At 39.2% G+C, this 24,013-nt stretch overlaps 1 protein-coding gene across 1 annotated transcript in view; it reads left to right on the forward strand.

Moving 5' to 3' along the window:
* The first annotated feature begins 303 nt into the window (after positions 1–303).
* DSG1 (desmoglein 1) overlaps positions 304–24,013 on the forward strand; it is a 34,749-nt gene continuing 11,039 nt past the window's right edge. Inside the window, exons 1-12 of the mRNA XM_036321224.1 lie at positions 304–318; positions 436–549; positions 1,140–1,266; positions 10,564–10,599; positions 10,876–11,007; positions 12,224–12,379; positions 14,908–15,052; positions 15,823–15,989; positions 17,893–18,027; positions 18,324–18,509; positions 20,789–21,048; positions 22,473–22,612. Coding sequence (XP_036177117.1) covers positions 1,222–1,266; positions 10,564–10,599; positions 10,876–11,007; positions 12,224–12,379; positions 14,908–15,052; positions 15,823–15,989; positions 17,893–18,027; positions 18,324–18,509; positions 20,789–21,048; positions 22,473–22,612 — 1,402 coding nt within the window. The 5' untranslated portion in view covers positions 304–318; positions 436–549; positions 1,140–1,221. The remainder of the gene's footprint in view (positions 319–435; positions 550–1,139; positions 1,267–10,563; positions 10,600–10,875; positions 11,008–12,223; positions 12,380–14,907; positions 15,053–15,822; positions 15,990–17,892; positions 18,028–18,323; positions 18,510–20,788; positions 21,049–22,472; positions 22,613–24,013) is intronic.

The raw sequence follows: 24,013 nt of genomic DNA on the forward strand, positions 1-24,013 counted from the left end.
TCCCATCCAGTCCGTCTCTTGTCCCAGACTCCCCTTCAACTCGCACAGCCCCCCTGCCACTCAGGATGCGCACCCTGGGCATGGACATGGCGAGGTGCAGCGCATCTCCCAGGAGCATTGTCAGGCGCTGCCTTGAGAGTCGCAATTCATCTCCACGAACCGCAGGCTGCTGGGTCCCATGTGCCTGTGTGGGCAGCTGCTCTGCTGTGCGCTCCCCGTGTGCTAATTGGCTCGCTCCCCGTCCTTGGCTCTGAGCTTGGGAACCGCACTGACTTTTCACCCACCTCACCTGACGAGCAGCTTTCTGAGCTCCCACTGGTATGCCAGGCACTGATCCTCACCTAAAATTACCCACAGGACTTTAGTTAGAGGTTTTTATTGCTTTCTTTTCCTCTGACCATGATATTGTACTATTTCTTACCCCACCTGAAAAAGGCAAAACTTCAGAGAGAACAAACATGCTGGGGAGAGAAGATGATCCTTTAGAGAAAAGAGCACAGGCTGCCCTGGACTGAGGCTGGCCGCCTGAAGGCAGAGGACCTCGGAATTGTAAGTATCAGAGTTCTGCTTGTGTGAACTATTGCTTTAAAAAATCCCCACTCTTCACATTAGCAAATTGTTTGCCCCCTAGAGAACTTTGAAAATGACTGAATGTTCCCTGGCATCCACTGAAATGGAGTCTATGGTTTTCTCCTGTGCCTGCGCGTCTGGCTATAAGCGTGGGCCACGGTCCCCTTTGAATACTATGGGCTTGCATCCAGACTACACTTGCCTTATTAATACGGGAGGGAGCTCAGCAACCTGTGAGCAGAGCAGAGGGGGTGGGGGGTAAGCTCCTGCCAATGCCATAATTCTCCATATTTCTGACTCTGTTAAATGCCTGCCACTGGAACCAGTCAGTAAAGGAGCGAACCGTCCCTGTCCTCCCGAGAGCTGCCTCACAGCTGGGAGGAGGGTGTGTCCCTGAGCTTTTACCTGGGAGCAATGATGATCTTGTCAAGCATTTTAGTGAGACCAGCCCAAGTTTTAGGGTGGGGATCTGGACTGGTTATACGTACCTTCGGTCCTTCTCCCAGCGAAGGCAGAAACACCTCAAAGCCTGCATGTAGGAACACCTACTGAGAAGTTATTTCCATCAGACACCGGCCGGCCGAGTGGGGGAAAGCAAAGGAAGAGAGAACCACCAGACTCCAGGCCTGGATGTAAGAGAGCCGGGCAGCGATGGGCTGGCACATCAGGATCGCTGCGGCGCTGGTCACCCTTCTGGTGAGTGGCTTCTGCCAAAAACCCTGCATGATGGTTCGTGTTGCAAACCAGGGTGAACTTTTCAGAAAGTGCTATTCGGCGTTATTTCTAACTTAGACCCATCAAAAGTTTATGTTAATGACCAGGTGATTTTATGGACTAGGTTTTTAAATAGTGCTTCTCTCTTTAATTGAAGACCAGAGATCACAGTAAGGCATCAGTGTCCACTCATCACATGTCATCTCTGACATGGAAGTCATTGCTAAGTCATTCTGAGAAAACATGGAATTTGGGAAAGTCACCTGGCTATTTCATAGCACTTTGCTGTTCAAATTCTCTCTCACAGCTGGGCTGTCAAAGTCATAGCACAGGTGTGTCCTGATTTTTAATGTAAACATTTTTTTTCATTCTTTTGGTATCTTTGCTGGTAGATTCACTATAAATTTTAAAACATAGAAATGGGATCCATATACATTAGAATCATAGCTGCCTGTGACTGGCCTCACTATCCAATTAACCTCATCGGCTTTATATGTGGCTGGGATCCATATCTCTAATATCGAGACCCCACTCTGAATTTATTTAAAACAATCTTTTTACTTTAAAAAATGACATTATGGGAGATTTAGAAATGACAGAGTAGGGGAAGGAAGAGCTATAATTAAGAAATAAGTATAATTATCATAATACTCATTCTTACTAATGGAAAATCACTAATGACTATGATATACAAGATGTACATTGATGATCAGACAAATGTAATGAAATGTTTTATCACTGTCCTCTTTAGACGTTATTAGTTTTCTCTTATTAAAGACAACCCTAAATACAGCGCCAATGTGTTGCCTCGATTTCACTGATGTGAAACATTTTTGAATCGCCGTCTCTCAAACAGTAAAAGGTTAATGTAACCCACAGAGGCAAGTGCCGCTTAAATCGCAATCCAATTTGGCAGGATGTGTGTGGTGCTGTGGTTCACATTTGTTTCTACTTGCTTAATTTTAAAACTGGATTGTTGGGTTTCATAATAACAAGTTAGATCTCTGATTCAAAGTATGCTGCTTAGTTTTAGTTCAGTTTATTCATTAAGATATGTCACAACCAGTGGATTTTGTTGTAAATGAGCATCAATAAGCTGCTCATTTAGTACAAGTTGCCCCTTTTTTTCTATGATTTTATGTCAAGTTGCCCTTTAAGCATGAGCTCTTCCATGGATGTTTTCATGGCTCTCTAGGTCCAGGTGATGTCATAACCTGGGATGTGGCAGGGACTAATGAGTGTTATGCGGTACATCATTTGAACACAGGAGCATTTGTACATTGTGAAATGATATAATACTTTATTTTTCCTTTATATCATTTGATCTATTAAGTCCTATGATAGTTACAGTTGGTTCAAGGTTTATTCATGGAATAACTTTCATTGAATCTGTAAGACACGTTATTTCATTATTTTATGATTATTTTTAATTAATTACATCCTATAAAATTTCTATAAACAGTCCCTTTCCAATTAGTCATTCTTCAGTATAATGTATCATTTTATCCAAACGTATCCTTATTGAACTTTCATTCTTTGTAGAGGTTTCTGGACATTTGTATTTTATTTTTTGAGTCTTGATAGGTTTCTTTTGTGTGGATTATTTGTTTATTTATTTGGTTTTTGCCATATTTTACTTTAGAATCAATCAAGTTTCTCATATGCCTTAAGAAAATTATTTTTCAAAGAACTTACTCTATGGTGAATTAAATGTTTCACTTTTACATTATTATAACATTTTTATAAAACGTGTCACTTTCTAAGGTTTGTAAAAATTACAATTCCTTTTTGCTACTGGTTTTACCAGGTAATTTAGATAAATGTCCTTTGGGGTTATGCAGTCTATGTTTGCTTTGAAATACTCTTCTTCTGAAGATTAACCACCACCATAGCCAACTCTTCCCCTTAGCTTTCTGCTAGCCTCACTGTGAATCTTTGAGTTCTCCAAAAAAATAGGAAGGAAGGAAGGAAGGAAGGAAGGAAGGAAGGAAGGAAGGAAGGAGGGAGGGAGGGAGGGAGGGAGGGAGGGAGGGAGGGAGGGAGGAAGGAAGGGAGGGAGGAAGTGAAGGAGGGAGGGAGGGAAGGAGGGAGGAAGTGAAGGAGGGAGGGAGGGAAGGAGGGAGGAAGGAGGAGGGAGGGAGGGAGGGAGGGAGGAGGAGGGAGGGAGGGAGGGAGGGAGGGAGGGAGGGAGGGAATGAATTACACCTTCCTCTGCTGGAAATTGATAAGTGAAAGCCTGCCATAGGGAGCCTAGTTGGACGATTCTGAAAGCCCTTAAGACATTTGGACTGGTGGTATCTTTAATGCAAGTCCATGTGAGAGCTGGGCAGCCACCTGTTTGCAAGCATGCTGTGCAGTCTTCTCAATACACCGGGAGGGATGGACCTTGCTGAAGTTAGGGGGTTAGCTCTGGAGAATGAAGATGAAGAACCAACCTGCTCTTACAGTGGCCGACATTGCCACAGGGTGATTCCATTATTTAGACAAGTCTCTGGGACAGACAATGGCTTACACCTGTTATAACACAGCGAGCCAAATAAATGTTATTGATTCTGCATTTATTTTTCTTTCCTTTTTGTTTCCGTGATATCAGTGTGTGGAGGGGCATTCTAGGCCAGAGAACAATGTTACCTATGCACCAATATAAGAAGTCTCTAAGAAGGTTGTGACAATGGTATGAGGTATGGCATTGTCACTGTGGGAAAGCAAACTAGAACCAGTAGAATTTTTATAGTTCTAATGATTTCTAAATGATAACTTATAACTTTGCCAGGTTCAATCAATACACTTTCAAGGTGTCTTCTTCTATAAAGGCCAACTTCTGCAGCAACGAACGCAAATAAACCATTCTTTAGTGCCAAGAATGATCCCGTTTCTTCAGTACATCACACTAGCCTAACTTCTTCTCTTTCCATGGTTAATATTTCCTCTAAAAAACACACACACAAACAAACAAACCTGCAACCACCTGATAAACTAACTCCACTCTTTCAACTTAACTGAAAGTATTTAGTATTTAAGCAGGCATTTATCTGAGTATTTCTCAGCACTCACACAAAAATACACAAAAAATAATAGAGGGGTGGGCCAAAGTAGGTTTGCAGTTGTGAGTGCGTGAAACAGCTTATTCTTGAATTATTATTTACTCATTATTGTATTATTTATTTGTATCAGAACTGTAGGCCTACGTCTGCCCACCCCTGCATATGCTTTATTCATAGTTCATCAACTTGTTTGAACTGGGCATCTTAAGTCCCCATTACTATGTTTACTGATGCGTAGCACAAGGGAAGAGCTAGCAAACTACTACAGACTAAACAGAAGACAAGCGAAACAGGGGATTCCTATGCTTTCTTGAGCACATATTACAATGATGTATATTATAGATGTTAGTATTCCAGTAGAAATTTTTTTTTCTGTTCGCCTGTTTAGTAAAATTTACAAACTGAATTTAACAAGATCATTGCCATTTACCCGGCGCTCCCCACTGTAGGTTTCAGACACATTTAGGACCAGCATCTCCTTTCGCCTTAGGAAAAGGGGGTGGGCAAATGTCTCACCATATAATTGGTTTTCGTTGCCACACAGTCAAACATGTCGCCATGCCTGGGTTAGGCAACAGAAGAACCCAAGGCCTGGGACAATGCTCCCTTGATGGAGCTGAAGGCTGGGCCCCTCAGGGCCAAGAGACACCTATTTCCCAAGGCTCCTGAGTCTAGAAAACAGCCCTGTTGTCCATCCCCAAAGCACGTGATTTCTGGTAACTCTTTCTTCACTGTGCATTCCCAGAGGACGCCGTGGCTGACCTCCCGTGTCCTGAGAGGCACTGCCTGAGTGCCACAGGAGGCACGCTCCGCCTGGCAGCTCCGTCAGTGAGGGAACTCCCTTCAGAACGCTGGGCAGCCACCCCTGCTGACGACGCTTGGCATGCAAATTCCTTTCCTGTGGTTTAGATGCCATTGGCTGCAGATCCTGCCCTCCCTGGTCTGTGAGAATAGAGCTCCGTGTTTCACACTTGTCCAATGTAAAGCCACATCCCACTAATGAATGGCTGCCTGCTGCTCCTAACACTACTTGACTGTCAGCTGGCTGAGGGCAGCTTCTGGCCGACTCACTGTTGTACCTTTCACAGTGCTCTGCGCCGATGCAAGATTGCGCGATGGATGTCTAATCTCACCACGTAGAGGCATCAGAAGGGAATTTGGGGATAGTTTATATTTCGCTTCCCTCATGCACTCCAGAAATGTGTCAAGGTATTAAACATGGAAATCATCACGTTGAGGTTCCCTAGCACTTTTTAAATGGTGTATTGTTACATTTATTTTACATTTCCTCTAAGGCTTACTTACCATAATACTTTTAGGGCTTAAGCTCCTTAAAGGTCTTACTAAAGCCTTGGATCCCCATAATACACATTCAATATATATTTGTCAAATAAGTAAATGAACCAATGAACAAATAAAATAAATCAAGAGGACTTTTTTTAAAGAAGCAAATTATTATATTTTAGCTTTATCGATAAGAGTTAAATACATTAGACTCGATGCTTAACAAAAACTGTCAAGTAACTGGAAGACCACTTCACAATTATGAAATGGAAGAAGTTTTCCTTGAAAAAATTATAAATTACTACTTTCGAGGTGATTTTGTTACATACAAAGAAATATAAAAGTCAATATTAAAAGAAAAGAACCAAAAATGAGTATAATTAGAGCAGTGGTTCTCAACCTTCCTAGTGCCGCGACCCTTTAATACTGTTCCTCATGTGGTGGTGACCCCCAATTTCATTGTTACAAATTGAACATAATTAAAGTAGGGTGATTAATCACAAAAACAATATGTTATATATGTGTTTTCCGATGGTCTTAGGCGACCCCTGTGAAAGGGTCATTCGACCCCCAAAGGGGTCGCGACCCACAGGTTGAGAACCGCTGAATTAGAGAATCATTGAAATGAGCATCGATTTTGTGTTCTGTGGTTGCTGGTGTTTTGTGGGGGGGCAAAGGGGGGTTGTTTGTTTTGTTTATATGTGTATTGGCTTCTAAATTAGAGGTGAAGGGACGAGTCATTGAGGATTCACTTCAAGCGACTTCTTTATTGCTCTTAGAATTTTGGGACTTAAAAACAAAGGCTTTAGTCTCATATACAAATGAGGAAACTGAGGCACAGAATGACTAAGTGACTTACCCCAAGGTCCATATCCAGAGGCAAGAGAGCTGAGATGTGCTCAGTAAGCTTGACAACCCTGTATTCATCTCTAAGTGAATCTCCCTCACAGCCTCCTCAGAACGTATTCCCAGGTTATTTCAGAATCCGAACTGCTCCCCCAGTTACCAGAAAAATAACCTCGCCCTTACTCCAGGGGCAGGGTCTGGATCCTCCAGTATGATGCCCTCCAATTTCCCTCTCCTAATTCATTGATTTTAATCTCCATCTCTTCACTCTTCCCCTCCCTGTCTTCAGAGCCCTTTCTTTCTGCCGATCCCCTCCTGGTCATCACAATACCTCTAGCCAGTACTTTCTCAACCTTTCCTGCTTCAGCTCAAAATCTCCTACTCTCCCCTTTCTCAACCTTTAAAAATCCGCATCTCCCTCTCCCCAGATAGCTCCATGGACACTGTCTAATTCTGCTATTGCCTCTATTTCCTTATACCACCAAATTTCTCCCAAAAAAGTGGCACCCTTATGTCCTCTTCTCTATCTTGTCAGTCAGGGAGAGCTTGCTCCATCCAATTGAAGGCATTCTCCTAAAGGTCACAGAACTCTTGAAGGTCACAGAAAACTTCAGGGTTTTCTCAGGCTTCACTCTGCTCGCCTTTTTTTTATATCATCGGACACATGTTCACACTGTATGTGTCCTTCAGTTCTCCCTTCCTTTGACAACCATGGCATTGCATTATATTTTCCTCCTATTTCGCTGGCCACTTCTTTTCTACCTCTTGCTGTTTCTTGTTTGTTGTCATTGTTCCCAGTTACATAAATATAGGAATTCCCCTGGTTTCATCCTCAGCCACAGGCTGCTGCTTTGCTGTATCCTCCACTTTAGGGATCTCAAACTCTCCCACGATTTAAACCATCTTACCTGAGCAGGTGTCTCTCAAATCTGTGTATCAGGCCCGAACTATTGTTCATGGTGCTGACACATATTCCAATCGCTGAACATTTTCACTGGGCAGATCTCTAGCATCTAGGTTTGTTCTAACCTGCCAGATCCTGCTTCTGCCTCGTTCCTGATCTCCAGGTTTACTTCCCTCTCTTCACGCCCACATCCCACCTTTTCTCAAACCCCTTGCATTTCAATCAAGCAGTATCTCTCCTTTGATCTCTCCCAGTCTCTTCCCACTGCCACTGCTGCTCCTCATCCCTGGACTGACTTGATGCAGAAACTCAACTGCTCCCAGCCTGTAATCGCTGCCTCTTCCCACTGCCTCCCTCAATTGCTGTCGGTCATCTTTTAAATTCACAGCTTTATCATCCATTTCCCATGATCAAGAAACTTCAATGTTTTCCTATTGCACACAGGGAATCGGTGTTAGAATTCGAAAGGTAACTGTATATAATCCAGGCAACTCCTGTCATTTTATGAATGAGAAAACTGCAGCTCAGAGAATTTAGGAAGTGCATTGAAAGGTTTCTGACTGTACCAAATGCTCTTTTTACCTCGTTATTTTGCCTTTCAAAGTCAAAGAGTGACTTTGTTTCAGAGATTATTTTAGCCTGAGCAAAAGGCAATCTGGTTATGTCCACACGACATATTTTTAAGCAGACCTGGCAGTTTTTTAATTACCAATCTAATTAAGAGCCTGACTGTATGGTGAAACCTGCTTGGTCTTCTGCCCAAGTTGCCTCTCATGGGAAAAACAATGACCCAGCTTTGTAAAGTCAGGTTAGTCATCGTCATCAGGCTAGTTCTCCAAAGCAAACAGTGACCCTGACACTTCATGCGGTGAGGAAGTGCCAGACAGATAGCAGGTGAATACCCAATCTGAAGCTATGAAGAAATGGCAGACAAATAAGGGAGCCTCGCACCCCCACCCAACACCCACAAACGAGAGGACCAAGTGCTCATGAGTTCACGGCAGCAAGAAGCAGACAGCTGCATTAACACGGGTTCATTTCCGCACTCAAGTCGGATTCTACAATACCATTTCAGGTCCTTCTCCAACCATGTGGGCCATTTACATTTCTTACATACACACACACCCCAGTATTACTATTATTATTGTTATTATTGTATATCATATGAGATTAGATTCTTAATCACAAGGATAATATGAGATTAAAATCAGGATTTTTATTTGAATTCTCAGAATTGTAATGTCAGTCATCTATAGTATATTTTATTTAGTAATTTATGTAAAATAGGCTATCTTGCACTTAATTGTAAAACCCATACCTCAAGCACAAATTTAGATTGAATTGTATTGGATTGTATTTAGCCATAAATTAATATGGAAACCTCAATTTCCTCATCTGTAAAGTGAAGATAATTATAGTATTGACCACATGTACTTGTGAAGATGAAATGCATGGGTTTCTCTAAACATGTTGTCTAGTATTTAGTTATCATTTAGGGAATTGTAATGGTGATAATGATCATGATTAACATTAAATATATACCATGAGTATGTAACTCCTATAATAAAAATATTATCATTTTAAACTACTCATATTAACCATAATATAAAGTTTCTTGAATTATCAATTATGGTGATTTTTTATAATGTACATAAACACTAAAATTTTATTTTTTATTTTTTATTTTTTATTTTTTATTTTTTTTAAATATATTTTATTGATTTTTTACAGAGAAGATGGGAGAGGGATAGAGAGTTAGAAACATTGATGAGAGAGAAACATCAACCAGCTGCCTCCTGCACACTCCCCACTGGGGATGTGCCCGCAACCAAGGTACATGCCCTTGACTGGAATCGAACCTGGGACCTTTCAGTCCACAGGCCAATGCTCTATCCATGGAGCCAAACCAGCCAGGGCTAAAATTTTATTTTTAACTTAATGGTGAAATTAAAATTCACTATAAAAAAGTAATTTACTCTATTTTGAAATTACTATTATGTGTCAGTATTTTTTAAAATACAAACCATAATTTTATTTTATTAGTAACACAGATAAAGCCTGTTTGCAATAATAGTTTTCATACTTTGCAAGTCTAACAAAAGTTCAAGGAGAAGTTAAAAATGTCCCCTTTAGGCAGAAAAACAAACTCAAGATTCACACTGCATTTACTAATTCTAAGTGCAATTTAAAACTTAATAAATGCAATCTAGCCTTCAAGTTCACACCTAATTTTTAGATAGATATTTACAATGTCTTAAGTATGTTGATTATTGAATGTATTACATAAGTATTTGTGCTTTTAGAAATGCCTTTGGAGTTTAGGGGAAAATAAGTTAAATGACCCTGTTTTAACTCTACAAATCATTCGTAAAGATCAAAGCCAGACTGAGCTGGACATGCAGCCTCTGCTTGACTTGCTCACACTGATGCAGGAGGAAAGATGGATGGAAGCCGCCTGCCCAGCAATTTGCCCCACACTCCTGAAATTCCTCTCCTTCCATGGAAGGACGCACTCACATCATCTATTGTGTCCAGTGCGAACAGTAAAACATCAAACATGAGCTCAATTTTACACAGAGAAAATTATTTGCTTTTATTTTGGAACTTTATAGTCTCATTTTTCCAAGCAAGTACAAAACTTACCATCTTAAGATTTTCAAGAACAATAGAAAAGCATCCATTTCGAATTGGAATGTGAGGAAGCAACTATTTTGGAAGCTCTCTGGATATTTTCTGCTTCGTATTCTTTCTTCACCCCAAAACATTTTTTCCTATTTCCACCTGTGACCACTCAGATGCTAAAACTGTAGTCAAAACTTTCAGTATCATAACTTATGGTTGAACATCTCCAGCTCTTCAGGCATAAGAAGAGAACCCAAGCTCCCAACCCTCATTCCCACTGGCTTATAGCTTCAAATGTCCTAGCTCATATGATTACAAGTATCTGCATAGGATAGAATTTTAAAAAAAAGGTTAAAAATAAAAGTAACTAAAAAAAGAAGAGAGAAATTGAAAAGTAAAAACCAAAAGGAAAAGAATCCTTCCGATCATTATCAGACCTGAGAGATAAGCTGATCCACCTGCTATCCAGACAGGAAATAATTTTAATGACGTGAATTTGACTTTTTAATGATTTGATAACATAAATTGTAAAGCATTTAGTTAAAAATTAACTATTGTGTTTATCTTATTTTTTTATAGGTGTTGGTGGAAGTTAACAGTGAGTTTCGAATCCAGGTAACATACAGCAAATTTACTTTTTCAAATTAAAAACAAAGAAAATGATTTGGGAGTAACAACATATCCCTGTGCCTCACCCCACCACCCACAAAAAAAATCATCCTTATAAGTAAGGTTAATGTTATGCTAAAATTAACAGAGTATCAGAATTACCCATCTTCCCAAAGAAGCACCTTTCTGACATACAATGACCCCTCCCACAGCTTCTTTAGTAGAACGTGAATTCTGAATACAAGTTAATAAGGTACCATTACTTTCCCCTGCCCGTTCAAGGTCAGAGATTATAACGCTAAGAATGGCACCATCAAGTGGCACTCCATCAGGAGGCACAAGCGCGAGTGGATCAAGTTTGCAGCAGCCTGCCGGGAAGGCGAAGACAACTCAAAGAGGAACCCAATCGCCAAAGTAAGTCTCAACCCCAAAACAGCAACTCGACAATCAAAATGGATGATGTTAACATTTCAAAAGAACCTGCCCTTTACATAGTTTAAGAACATACCTGACTGAGAAGTCATGATATACAACAGAATGACAGTCATTCAGATCATGAAAGTTGAAGCCATTAAAGAGATAAATTAAGAAATGTAGGCACTCATGTAAACGGTTAAATATGGACTCACCGTACTGGTGAAATTAACATACACAATCATGTGTTACCCCAGACTCTGGATTTTAAAAATATAGTGTGTTACCACTCATCATATTTACAGGAACAATTTCAACATGTGCTCTCTCTACCTCACAATCTGTTCGAATTAAACTCCTACTTTTGGCTTGTTTATGAACATTCACAATGTACCTTTTTTCAAAAAATCTTTCTCCTTTCACTTTCCCTTACATGTCTTTATACACACACACACACACACACACACACACACACACACACACACAGAGGCACATTCAGAAACACAAACCCACACACAGATTCATTCATATACAAATATATATCCCTACACAGACAAACATAACACTTTCACTTAGATACACACAGAGACACTCCCCATACAATATTTTATTTCAATGAACAGAGTCCTGGTTTCTGCAACCATTTCTTTGGGGTGGTCTCTTTACTTTTCTGCTAATACTACCTCCCCAATTTCAGAATTAAAAGCTTTACATGTAGTCAGGTATCTTTCGTTACCTACCTAGGTCCACCTCAATCTTCACATTTGAAATGGAAGATCAAGGTTATATAATGACAACATTGGTCAACTCCTCAAGAGGGCAAGGAGTTCCCTACTCTAGACCAATACCAGCACAGAGCCTGAAAATAATACCATCAAACTATAAATGTTGAATGAATGAATGAATGAATGCATTCATGAATGATGATTGCATAGACTTAGATATATTAGGGTGATATTTTACTTTTTTATTATTTGGTAAAAACACAATTGAATTTCTTCTATTACATTATCAGTTATCACTGAAAAATACTAGCACTGTAACTATTCCACTATCTAGGAAAATAATTCTCTACTTCCAGAATTTCCCCCCAAATAACTGGGATATCAGGACATTCAATAACTCTCAAAAAAGACAGCTATTACATATGAAACAGCAGATTTTTTTTTTTTTTTTTTTGCATCCTGTAATAATTTCACTTGTGCTCTTTCTGCAGATTCATTCAGATTGTGCTGCAAACCAGCAAGTTACCTACCGCATCTCTGGAGTAGGAATTGATCAACCACCTTTTGGAATCTTCGTTATTAACCAAAAAACTGGTGAAATTAACATAACATCCATAGTTGATCGAGAAGTCACCCCGTTTTTCATTGTAAGTGGATGCCGTGTCAATATATATGTTCAGGCCTAAATTATTTGGAGAATTGCCGGGGTCCAACCCCAGCAGGTCCAGGGGTTCCCAAAGGTGTAGACGGAGTCGGCAAAGAAGGAAGGACACGGAGACAGTGTTCAGTTGATCAGCAGCCTAGCCAGGATCTCCAGCCAGGATCTCCAGCCAAGTTCTGGTCTGGATCTCCAGAGAGGTTCTGGTTAGGATCTCCAGCCAGGTTCTATGTCCATGTTCTCTTGCTAGGTTCTCCAGGTTCTGTAGCCATGTTCCCTCGCTAGGTTCTCCAGCCAGGTTCTGTCCAGGTTCTCCAGCCAGGTTCAGTCACCAGGTTCTAGTCAGGTTCTCTTGCCAATTTCTGTAGTCAGGTTCAGTCCAGGATCTTTTGCCATGTTCTCCCCAGCGAAGTTCTTCTGTCTCTAGAGAACGTTCTGTGTAGGTTCTGTGCCTCCTGGTTCTGTCTTCTTAGTTCTGTGTTCTAAGTTCTGTGTTCTAAGTTCTGTGTTCTTACGTCTGTATTTATACCAGTTGATTCCAATCCTATCAATCTCTATTACAAAGGTTATGGCGTTTCTTATCTCCATTCAAGGGAGTAAAGATTATGTAGCTTAAGCATGATTGTTCGTAGTTAAAGTGATTAATTTCCCGCCTGGCACTTAGTTAAGAGGTTTTATTCCCTCCCTAACTTCAGGGGAAAATCCCTACCTGGGGAAACAACCTTTCTCAGAGAGGAGACCTCGGTTAAAACACATAGTGCCAAGAAGGTGAGCAAACATATTAAGAACAGTATGCCATATATGCCAGGTCCCTTGAAACAGCAAGGATGGACCGGCTCCCGGCAGAGAATATCTTGAGCTCAGATCATACTTGATTTGGTTTCAAGAGTCTCAGTATTAGGCACTTTTTGGTTGTCTCTTAATTCATGAGCAACTATGACCCCAGAGACACATAGGGAAGACCGAGAGACAAAGGTATCTTGCATGAGCTCCTCAGCAAAAAAACGCTAGCCTCCGGTCTGGCCCCACTGGCAAGCTAGAGCATTTGCTAGAAGGGCAAGTACTCAACGTGTACTTCTTTGTCTTTAATTAGTTGAGAATGTTGGTCTCCTCTAGCTCCAGTGCCTAGGGGTGATCCTGTAGGTTCCACGGAGCCTTTCCTGAGAGCATACTTGAGTATAAATGCAAATTGCTCAAGCTCCCGGAGCACAGACTGTGCCTCGGGAAGGCCTCAGTCCCTCCTTACCTGAACCTTACTCTATTCTCTACTAGCTGTGACAAAGTGTAAGTGCTTACTCTTCAAACCCTTAACTCGTTTCTATTTTAAGCAGCTGACCTCATGACCAACTTCATTATAAAAATCTGAGGCTCTTCACCAAAAACGCCTACAATTAATTCCCTCCGCCTGCTCAGAAATGTTCCAAAAGCAAGATGCATTTTGTTTTCTCCAATATATCTCTAGAGTTCCCACTGTCCCATAATTACCTAGTTCTTCAAGAACCTTCTTGTACCAACTTTCCTTTTTCATGTCTCTTCTGCTGTCCTGTGAGTTACTCCCATCATGGTCAACACTTGTTAATACTTAAAATTAAAAATAAAGAAATAGGCGCTGGCTGGGTAGCTTAGTTGGCTAGGCATCATCCCGATATATACCAAGGATTGCAGGTTCCATCCCTAGTCAGGTCTCTCTCTCTCTCTTCCTTCCTTCCTCTATCTCTCTAAAATCAATAAAGAAAACTTTTAAAAAATAAAGGACAACCTGTCTGGATCTTGTAACCTCTTCTATTAAAACACTATCAATCCATATCCCAAAATACCTTCAAATAGTCATCTATGTTTGCTGCTTTCACTATTTTAATTCCTTAGTCTTCTCTTCCAAATATATATTCCTGCCTTATTTCCCACAATGTTTTCCCAAAAACTCTCTAAATCAGCATGCCAGCCTATTAGCTTTGGTTAAAGCATAATGGGTTTTTAAATGAAATATACCAAAATAGGTAAAATAGCATATATTAATTTATGCATACGGCTGGTAATAATAACAATAGCACAAACACCCATACAGCCCCTCCGAGCTTATGAACACTCTATTTCTTGGAAGCCCCCACGTTACTCTCCTTTACCACAGTCTCAACAGCCCCCCCTCCCCCCACTTAGCCCCTATTCCTAATTTCAAACAAGGCTTCTTCTCTTAATGAATCCCTTTGCTGGGAACACCCTGCCAATCTCCAGCTTGAGAACCTCTTTTAAGATGGATCTCAGTCATTACATCCCCTATGATGTCACATTATTGTTGCTCATCCTTTTGTAACTGATCATGTTACCTTTTCTTAAGTGGTATTTTGAGTACATGTGTGCCTCCCTTATTGATTATAAGTACTGCTTGTGCTCACACTCAAGTAGGAAATAAAGTCTTATTTTTCTTTTAGTGGCACAGCGCCTAGTAGAGCGTCCAAACAAAGTAAAAACTCAATATTTGTCGCATCATATAATTATTCCTCTTTTTTTTTCTTCTAGATCTACTGCCGGGCTCTGAACTTACAGGGCCAAGATTTAGAGAGGCCCCTGGAGCTCCGAGTCCGAGTTCTGGATATAAATGACAACCCGCCAGTATTTTCTATGTCTAGTTTCCTAGGACAAATAGAAGAAAACTCTAATGCAAGTAAGTAGTCAACTTTCTGAAGTAAGCAAGACTATACGGGCTTCCAGATCATTCTTAACAGCCAGTCCACTAGAAGCTAAGTTATGTCCATGTACCCATCACCAATGTAAGAGGTAATTCTAGAAAAGCAAGCAGAAGACAGGCATGAGGAAGTCTCCCTAAAGGTTTTCCCTTCCACTGCGAAAGCAGCTTCAGTTGCTCACGTGCAACAAGCAGCTCCAAAACCATGAGAGGAATTTTCTCTTGTGACTCTCATACCAGCTCTGTAGTAGATTCCTAAGGGGACATTCCACAAGGACTTAGCACAGTGGGGCAGGGGCCCTGGGAAGAGCATGGAGCCTCCCAGCCGACTGCTCTGAAGGGCAATCCCATCCACTGTCATTCATACTGCTTCTTCCCCTTCTTTCACTAGAAAGTGCTGTATAGTTGAGAATCAGTTAGTCTGGCCTTAATATCATTTTGTTTCACCACAAAAGCCGTAAAAAGAAATCATTATACTAGAATAAGAAATGGAAAGGCAAAATAAAACATTTCATTGTTTTCTAACTACCAGTAATATCTAGGTTCTTGGTCAAATGTGATCTTTTTCTCAATGTAAAGGTAAAGAAAGGAGCTAAGATATGATTATGTCGAAGAAGTAGAAAACAAAAATGGTAGAGTGCACATTATATGAACCAACTAACCTAACCTCTTCTTGGAAAAGTAATTATAAACAATAAGAAAAATACATACAAACTGTCCATTTGCAATCCTTTCTCCTTGATTTCTAGATACGCTGGTGATGAGACTCAATGCTACTGATGCAGATGAACCCAATAATTTGAACTCAAAAATCGCCTTTAAGATTATCAGCCAGGAACCTTCTGATTCACCCATGTTTATTATCAACAGATACACTGGAGAAATTCGGACAATGAATAATTTTCTAGACAGAGAGGTAATTTATTTTTCTTTGAATGGGTTGTTAATTCATAGGAACTGAATCTAAAAGCAAGAGTACCTAAGAAAAAAAAAAAGGAAACTATATTTTAAAAATTCAGTTACATAACCTTTTCACATAATGGTAATGACATAAAAAAAATCTTTAAAATGAAAATACGGGGATGCCTCACATACATTTTATATTCTTGTCTTTCATTTAATCTTACTTAGGATTTGCCTTAAATTGAGAAAACTACATTCTGAGAGTACATAAAAATATGCATAGAAGTAGAGGCAAAAGCTCCATTTTATGAAACAAGTGAGTTCCCTAGTGAAATAAATGTAAAAGACACTGGCTCTTCTAGCCCCCGTCTTGGTGAGTCACAGTGCATGCAAACGTGGTCGAGGCTCCAAGAGTGTTCACAGGCTCAGAAACTCGTTTCTCTCTCTTTAACCCGGTGCATCCTAAGCTCATTTGACAACAGAAATCTTTGTTTTCTTCCTATGCTGCAGCTGCTGACAACCCATTGATTACTTTGGGAAATGAATCGCAGGAACAGAATGATAGATAGAAATTACATAACTTCCAGATCAATCTTTTCATTTATGAATAAGAAAACAATTAGTGAGTGTTACCAAATTAGAATCAGCATTACATGGTTTCCATCATGCCATGTGGTCCCATAACTTAATATAAAAATATCAACTTTTCATTATTTTAAAATAGAATATAGCTAACCTGCATGTACTATAAGTATATGCATGAGAAAGTGTTATTTCCTAATTAATACTCAATTAAATTTTATTTTAATAATTATAGTTATTTAATAATGACAAACTCCTATTGACGACCTGGAATTTAGGATAAATCAGGATATTTCTACACTCTTTGATTATCTAAATGCCATCAGTTTCTAGGTTACCTACCTCTCTTTTTATACTTGTTTGAAAGTTACCATCAGAAGAAATTGACTACTTAGCTCTTTCTTAAACTTTCTTAAAGAACCCAATGAAACTCCTTTCATGTATATAGCATTTTAGCAGTGGAGAGCTCTCAACAGTAAAGGGGAAAACTCCAGATATTCTTAACGAGGCGTCCATAGAGAGACCTCAAGATGTCTCTACCTATGAAGCCTCCAAGATCGCATCACAGTTTTAAATGAGAACGCAAATGTGCTTGTGTCTGGAAAAGGAGTCATAGCTTTCACCGGCTTCTGGAAATGTAAGCACCATTGAGTAGAATCAAGGAGCTAGATGACAGCGGTTCTCAACCTGTGGGTTGCGACCCCTTTGGCGGTCGAACGACCCTTCCACAGGGGTCGCCTAAGACCATCCTGCATACCAGATATTTACGTGACAATTCATCACAGTAGCAACATGACAGTGATGAAGTAGCAACGAAAATAATTTTATGGTTGGGTCACAGCATGAGGAACTGTATTTAAAGGGCCAGAAGGCTGAGAACTGAGCTAGAACATCCATAATTCCACTGCCACAACCTGCCGCCCCCAGACGTGCAAACCACCTGGGCCTCTTTGTTCTTGCACACTCGGGGCTGGTTATGAAAGGCACGGAACTGGCATGCCAAAATTCCCGGTAAACTTTCAACTCTTCCCTCCGGGGCGTTTCGACCCAATTTGCCCTTTATAAACGTTTTCAAATTCTGAACAAAAATACAAGGAATGAGACTTTTAAAGAATGTTGCTTCTTTTCCATGAGGCTGAAGAAGCATTTTGGGGACTCAACGTGGTGTCTTTCATAGTGATTCGTGTGAGATATATGCATTTTCAATGATCGGTGGTACCCTTATCACCACCATAGATTTATGTAAATCATGAGCCAGCATTTTAAAAGAACTCTGCATGAGTCAGAATAAGGATGATGTCAACTGTGAAATTGTCTGTCATGTGTATTTGTAGCAATACAGCCAATATTCTCTTGCTGTAAGAGGCTCAGACCGAGACGGCGGGGCAGATGGCATGTCAGCAGACTGCGAATGCAGCATCAAAATCCTCGATGTCAATGACAACATCCCATACCTGGAAGGGTCTTCGGTAAGTACTTGTCTTCGAAAGGAATGACTTTCAGTTCATCACATGCCAAAATGTGTTTGGACAATCCTCTTTACAGACGTCTATGTTTTCCTTAGTCACATACAACCCCAAGGCAGACATGCCCTTTGTCTGTGCTTATGTATGTAATGCACAGGGGCCACATATTTGAACAACGGAAAGAGAGACATTAAACATAGATCCCCTTCCTAAATCATGAGTAACTGTAGACACTCAGGGTAAGTCTAGTGTCATTCTCTCTCACAGTGTGCGCTAAGGCTTCTTGCTTCTCGTTTCAGTATGAACTAGAGATCGAAGAAAACTCTCTGAACTCAAATTTGCTCCAACTCAGAGTCATTGACTTGGACGAGGAGTTCTCCGCTAACTGGATGGCTGTCATTTTCTTCATCTCTGGAAATGAGGGGAACTGGTTTGACATAGAAATGAACGAAAGAACCAATGTGGGGACTTTAAGGATTATTAAGGTATGGTATAATTATCCTCCATATTTTGTTCTCTTGGTCTTTCTCCAAATGTTAATCTTAAATTTAAATGTTAAGATTACGTAAACTCCAGTGGGTGAAAAGATAAAAAATTACTGTTTTAAAATGGTATATGATATAGAACTTTTACATGGCGAGGTTTTCTGCTTATATAATTTCATGAAAACAGGCATTGAATTTTAACTCGAAACTCTATCAATACAATACTCACCCGCAGATCATATGAATTAAAAGAATTTTTAAGCAAGAAATTAACTTTATGCTTACAACAAAATATGATTATGCTTTAGGGCTTTGTTTTAGATGTTTAAAAATATTTTTAAATCAGATTTAACATGGCCTTTACAAAAAAAATGTGTCCATGGCAATTATTACGCACTAAGAATATTCACTATATAAATCGAATGTTCTTTATTCCTCCATTGTGTTTTTATGAAATTAACAGTAAATTACTGTAATTGTAGAATCACGTTCTCACCTCCTAGTGGCTGCTGACCGAGATTTATTATGGACATAAATACACTAAAGATTTGGTCCAAGTCCCTCGAGTTTCCCTGTGTCCCCCTGACATTAACGAACCACCAAGTCAACTGCAGTAGAATTTCCTCTGAGATGTGAAGCGGGGAGATGCCTGGCTCCCAGGGAGCGGGTAGTGAAATTTTCACCCTGTGCTAAAGCCCCAGCAAGTCTATTTTTGTGCAAGAGCCTCCTGGTCAGGTGGCTCAGCTGGTTAGAGTATCTTCCCAGTATGCCAAGGTTGCGGGTTTGATCCCGGGACAGGGCAAATACGAGAATCTACCAATGAATGCATAAATAAGTGAAACAACAAATCGATGTTTCTCTCTCTCTCTCCCTTCCTCTCTCTAAAATCAATTTAAAATATTGCAATAGTGGTGCATAAACTATATGTGATATGTGCAATATGGATTCTTCATAGGAAAATGTAATTCCTTTTCCACTATTTCCTTCCTTCAGAATATTCCTCAGAAATAGACTCCTACAGTCTGTCCTTCTGGGAATGTGTGATCATTTGTTTCATGTCATCGTAGAGTGTCACCATGTCTATAGCTTCCGCCATGTGCAGAGGCTTTAGTCTATTCCTCACAGCATCCCTCAATCAGTTATATACCCATATTACAGATAAATACATTGAGGTCCAGAGAGAGTATGTAACCTGCTCAACTTCACTTAACGGTGTGTGGTACGTCTGGCATACAAACCTACATCTTAGCTACTAAGTCCATATTCTTTCACTATACTCCCTAGGATTCCATGCTGGGAAAAAATCCTAAACTATTTCACACTAAACTACTCTATTATTTTAGAAAATTAATCTATCTGTCCTCCATACCTCTATCTATAAAATGGGAATGATTCTTATTTTTCTCCCAGGTGTAACATCATATGTTAAATCTTTTTATGATTATATACTATATGTAATAAGTCTGTGTATTTGTGTGTAATGTATAAGTATACATGATTTTATAGCCAATCTTGAAATTGCAAGTACAGCCAACATTAGGGCAAAGACTAAAAATTTACCTAAGTGAAGAGTACAATGCGTGAATCCATGGTCACCTAAAGACTCTTATGTGAAAATTTAGAAAAATATATTTGGCATAATCCATTGTTTGTGGATTTTATGAGTAATGGATATTAACATCATCATTTTTAGTGAAAATGACTACTTAATTATTTCCAAAAGGTGAAATAATTTGTTCTAGAATATGTTGAAAAAAAATAAGAATTTCTCTTTATTATTCACGTGCTACATTCTAGTACCTGACTTAATAAAAGAAGTCAGCTTTGTAGAAGTAAAATTCTTCTAAATAGTTCTCTATGGATAAAGCCAGTCAAATGATGGAACCTACACTGTATCAGGCCCATACTTTGTATAAACAGAACTACTTTCTGAAAAACACAAAATGATACAGGCTAACATAAACTGTCTTTGCACTACAAAATGCCAGGATTTGACCATCTATATTATTTTTAAATTTTTAATTTGGTGGACAGTGAGGACTCGTGTCATACCTTTTCAATTTTTTTCAACAAAGGATACAAGATTGGATTTTTTCTCACCATATATATTGTATGTGTTTGTATTAGATTAAAGATAAAGTAAGAATACATTGTATGTATTTATATTTAATATCATCTTTCTAGGCATAAACATTTATTTGCCTATTATCAAAGGATTTCTTTTTCTTCAAGAATTCTTTTCTTTTTGTAGTAAAATTATTTCATTCTGTATTTACTAGCCCTTGGATTATGAAGCCATGAACAATCTGCAACTCAGTATCGGTGTTAGAAATAAAGCTGAATTTCATCAATCAATTATGTCTCAATATAAACTCACAGCGACAGCAATCTCCGTGACTGTGGTAAATGTAATTGAAGGCTCAGTGTTCCATCCAGGTTCAAAGACATTTGTAGTAACTAGTAACATGGGACAGAATTCTAGAGTGGGAGATTTTATAGCTACTGACCTGGACACTGGCGGACCTTCAACAAAAGTTAGGTAAGGCTGACATTTTCCAATGAATTTCCATCACATAGTGAATGAAGTACATATGCTCTTTTTTTGACATTTTAAGTATGAATTTAAATATTTTTTCATTATTTTGAAGCCATCATTTAATTATAAAAAGTACTAGCTACTGAATTATTACTTAATTTAGAGTGCTTAACTTACAAAAAAATAAAAGATTGTGCAACATGTAAGATGTGAAAGTATAAAGATGCAAAATGTGAAAATATTGTATCTTTAAACTTTGACACTCCTGTGTTTTTTATATTTTATGGACCAATTAGCTGATTACCACATCCCAAGATAATTTACTCCGGATTTTATGAACTAATTTTCCCATTGCAAATTTGCCCAGATTGAATCCAGTTAGATTTATTTATTTTCTTCACTTTAATAAGCACTTAGTATTGGCCAATAATAACTTTGGCATGAAAAATGACTTAAAGAAAAATCATGCTGTATAATTTTTTGTAACTCTGTATATCCAAATATTTCTACTTGATCATAAAAAAAATCTGTGTATATGTGCACATATGTTTTAAACATGTGCTTGTGACCAAGAGTAACAATGGGGGAAAGATCTCACATATTAGATTTTAAAGTGCTTTCTCCATATTCTTCTCACACTAGGTGAGTGTTTGTGTTACAGCTCTTATCGCACTGTCCCACCATTACTGATAAACTCTCACCCCGCAGATATAGTTCACGGAGGACAGGTCACCTCCCATCCCTCAATCCCAACACCCACCCCTGTGTCCTCTCAAAGTTCTATTCCCTGAGTTTAGCACCATCCCTGAGACAGAGAGTTGCTAACCAGTATTTCTTTTGTTAAATGTAAATGAGAAAAAAAAAGACATGGAAGTGAAAGATGAGGAGAGGAAGACAATAGAAAACAGGACAGAAGCATCAGGAAAGGACTTAGGCAGTTTGGAATTCAAAAGAAGTCCTGTTTAGTTATTGTGTATGTGGAGAAGGGGAGTAGAAATAGGGAGGGGATGATGGCCAAGCTGATGAAGACATAAGTTCTTTGGTAAGAGAATAATTTAGAATTGCTAATGAGCTCAGGAAGTCCTAGGTTTTGGGTCTTCCAGAGTAGTTCCGATGCTTCCTAAACCAAATGAAAATGAGACCACAAGCATCAAAGGATCATTGTGCCAACCAAGTGGCATAAGAGACATTCCATCGGAAATAGCTGCTCAATCATTCTGTTTTCTTAAATTGACAGCTTTGTCTGTTTCCAAATGTCTTCAAATAGCTGGGACTGCCCTGAAAAAAGGAGAAAGTGTATCTAATAACTGAAAACTGTATTCAGGGATTCTAACTACTGACTAGAGACATGTTTTATAAATAAAATCTCTTTCTCTCTGCTTTTTAGATAGCTGACATTAATTTATACTATTATCTTTCAAATACAGATACGTAATGGGAAATAATCCAGCTGACCTACTCTCTGTTGACTCAAAAACGGGCATTATTACTTTGAGAAATCAAGTTACCATGGAACAATATAATATGCTTAATGGAAAATACCAAGGAACAATTCTATCTATAGACGGTAAGAGATCAATTTAACATTTTTCCTTCTAAAATTTCAATATATATTTTAATTGTATTTCAAAGTAATGCTTTTTTCAACAAAAGTTATCATATTGGCTATTACAGAATCAAATCTTTAATGATAGGAAAAGCAGTATAACTTAGTGGATAAGACCATGAGCTCTGGAGTGAGACTGGATTGGTATTTTGTGCCATCACTTACTAGATATGGGATTTTAGAGAAGTCATTTAACCCATTTACCCCTCAGTCTTTTCTTCTGCAAAATGGAACAATAACAATATGGATTTGAGGAGTTACTACATGTAAAGCACTTAGACCAGGGGTGGGCAACCTTTTTGTGAGTGTGTGCCAAAACCAGCAAATCTCTGACTCAAAATTCTTCTGCGTGCCAACCCTAATTTTTTGAGAACATGTTACGCCTACTTGATATCTCTTAAGGTGTACGTATGTGAAGAACCTTGAAGAAATAATAAAATTCATTCAAGCGACAAAAACACAGTATATGATGATGAAAAATACATTTATTTTTTAATGTATACATGTTATGTAAAATTATTTATTTATCTAAGATGCACCTACACTGAATTTATCTGAAAAATAAAAAAGTCGATATTAAGAAAAAAATTGTATGTCGATGGCCCGCGAACCAGCTTGCAACTCCACGCACAACTATCACCCAAAGGGCGAGAGGGGCAAGAGCAGCTGTAGTGTTGCTTTCTCCTCAGTTTTGGTATCGAAATCCTCATTTTAAACATAAGAGGATATATTATTTTAAAAAGCCGTAACATGGCTTGCCGGGAGCCGGTCCATGCTTGCTGTTTCAAGGGACCTGGCATATATGGCATACTGTTCTTAATATGTTTGCTCACCTTCTTGGCACTATGTGTTTTAACCAAGGTCTCTGAGAAAGGTTGTTTCCCCAGGTAGGGATTTTCCCCTGAAGTTAGGGAGGGAATAAAACCTCTTAACTAGTGCCAGGTGGGTAATTAATCACTTTAACTACAAACAATCATGCTTAAGCTACATAATCTTTACTCCCTGGAATGGAGATAAGAAACGCCCTAACCTTTGTAATAGAGATTGATAGGATTGAATCAACTGGTATAAATACAGATGTAATAAGACAGCAAGACACAGAACTTAGAATACGGAACCAAGAGAGACAGAACCTAGGCACAGAACCTACACAGAACGTTCTCTAGAGACAGAAGAACTTCGCTGGAGAGAACATGGCAAAAGTTCCTGGACAGAAACTGGCCTCAGAACCTAAAGACAGAACCTAGGGAGAGAACATGGCAAAAGATCCTGGACTGAACCTGACTACAGAAATTGGCAAGAGAACCTGACTAGAACCTGGTGACTGAACCTGGCTGGAGAACCTGGACAGAACCTGGCTGG

This window comes from Myotis myotis, unplaced genomic scaffold (assembly GCF_014108235.1).
Source record: "Myotis myotis isolate mMyoMyo1 unplaced genomic scaffold, mMyoMyo1.p scaffold_m19_p_9, whole genome shotgun sequence".
Taxonomy (NCBI): domain Eukaryota; kingdom Metazoa; phylum Chordata; class Mammalia; order Chiroptera; family Vespertilionidae; genus Myotis; species Myotis myotis.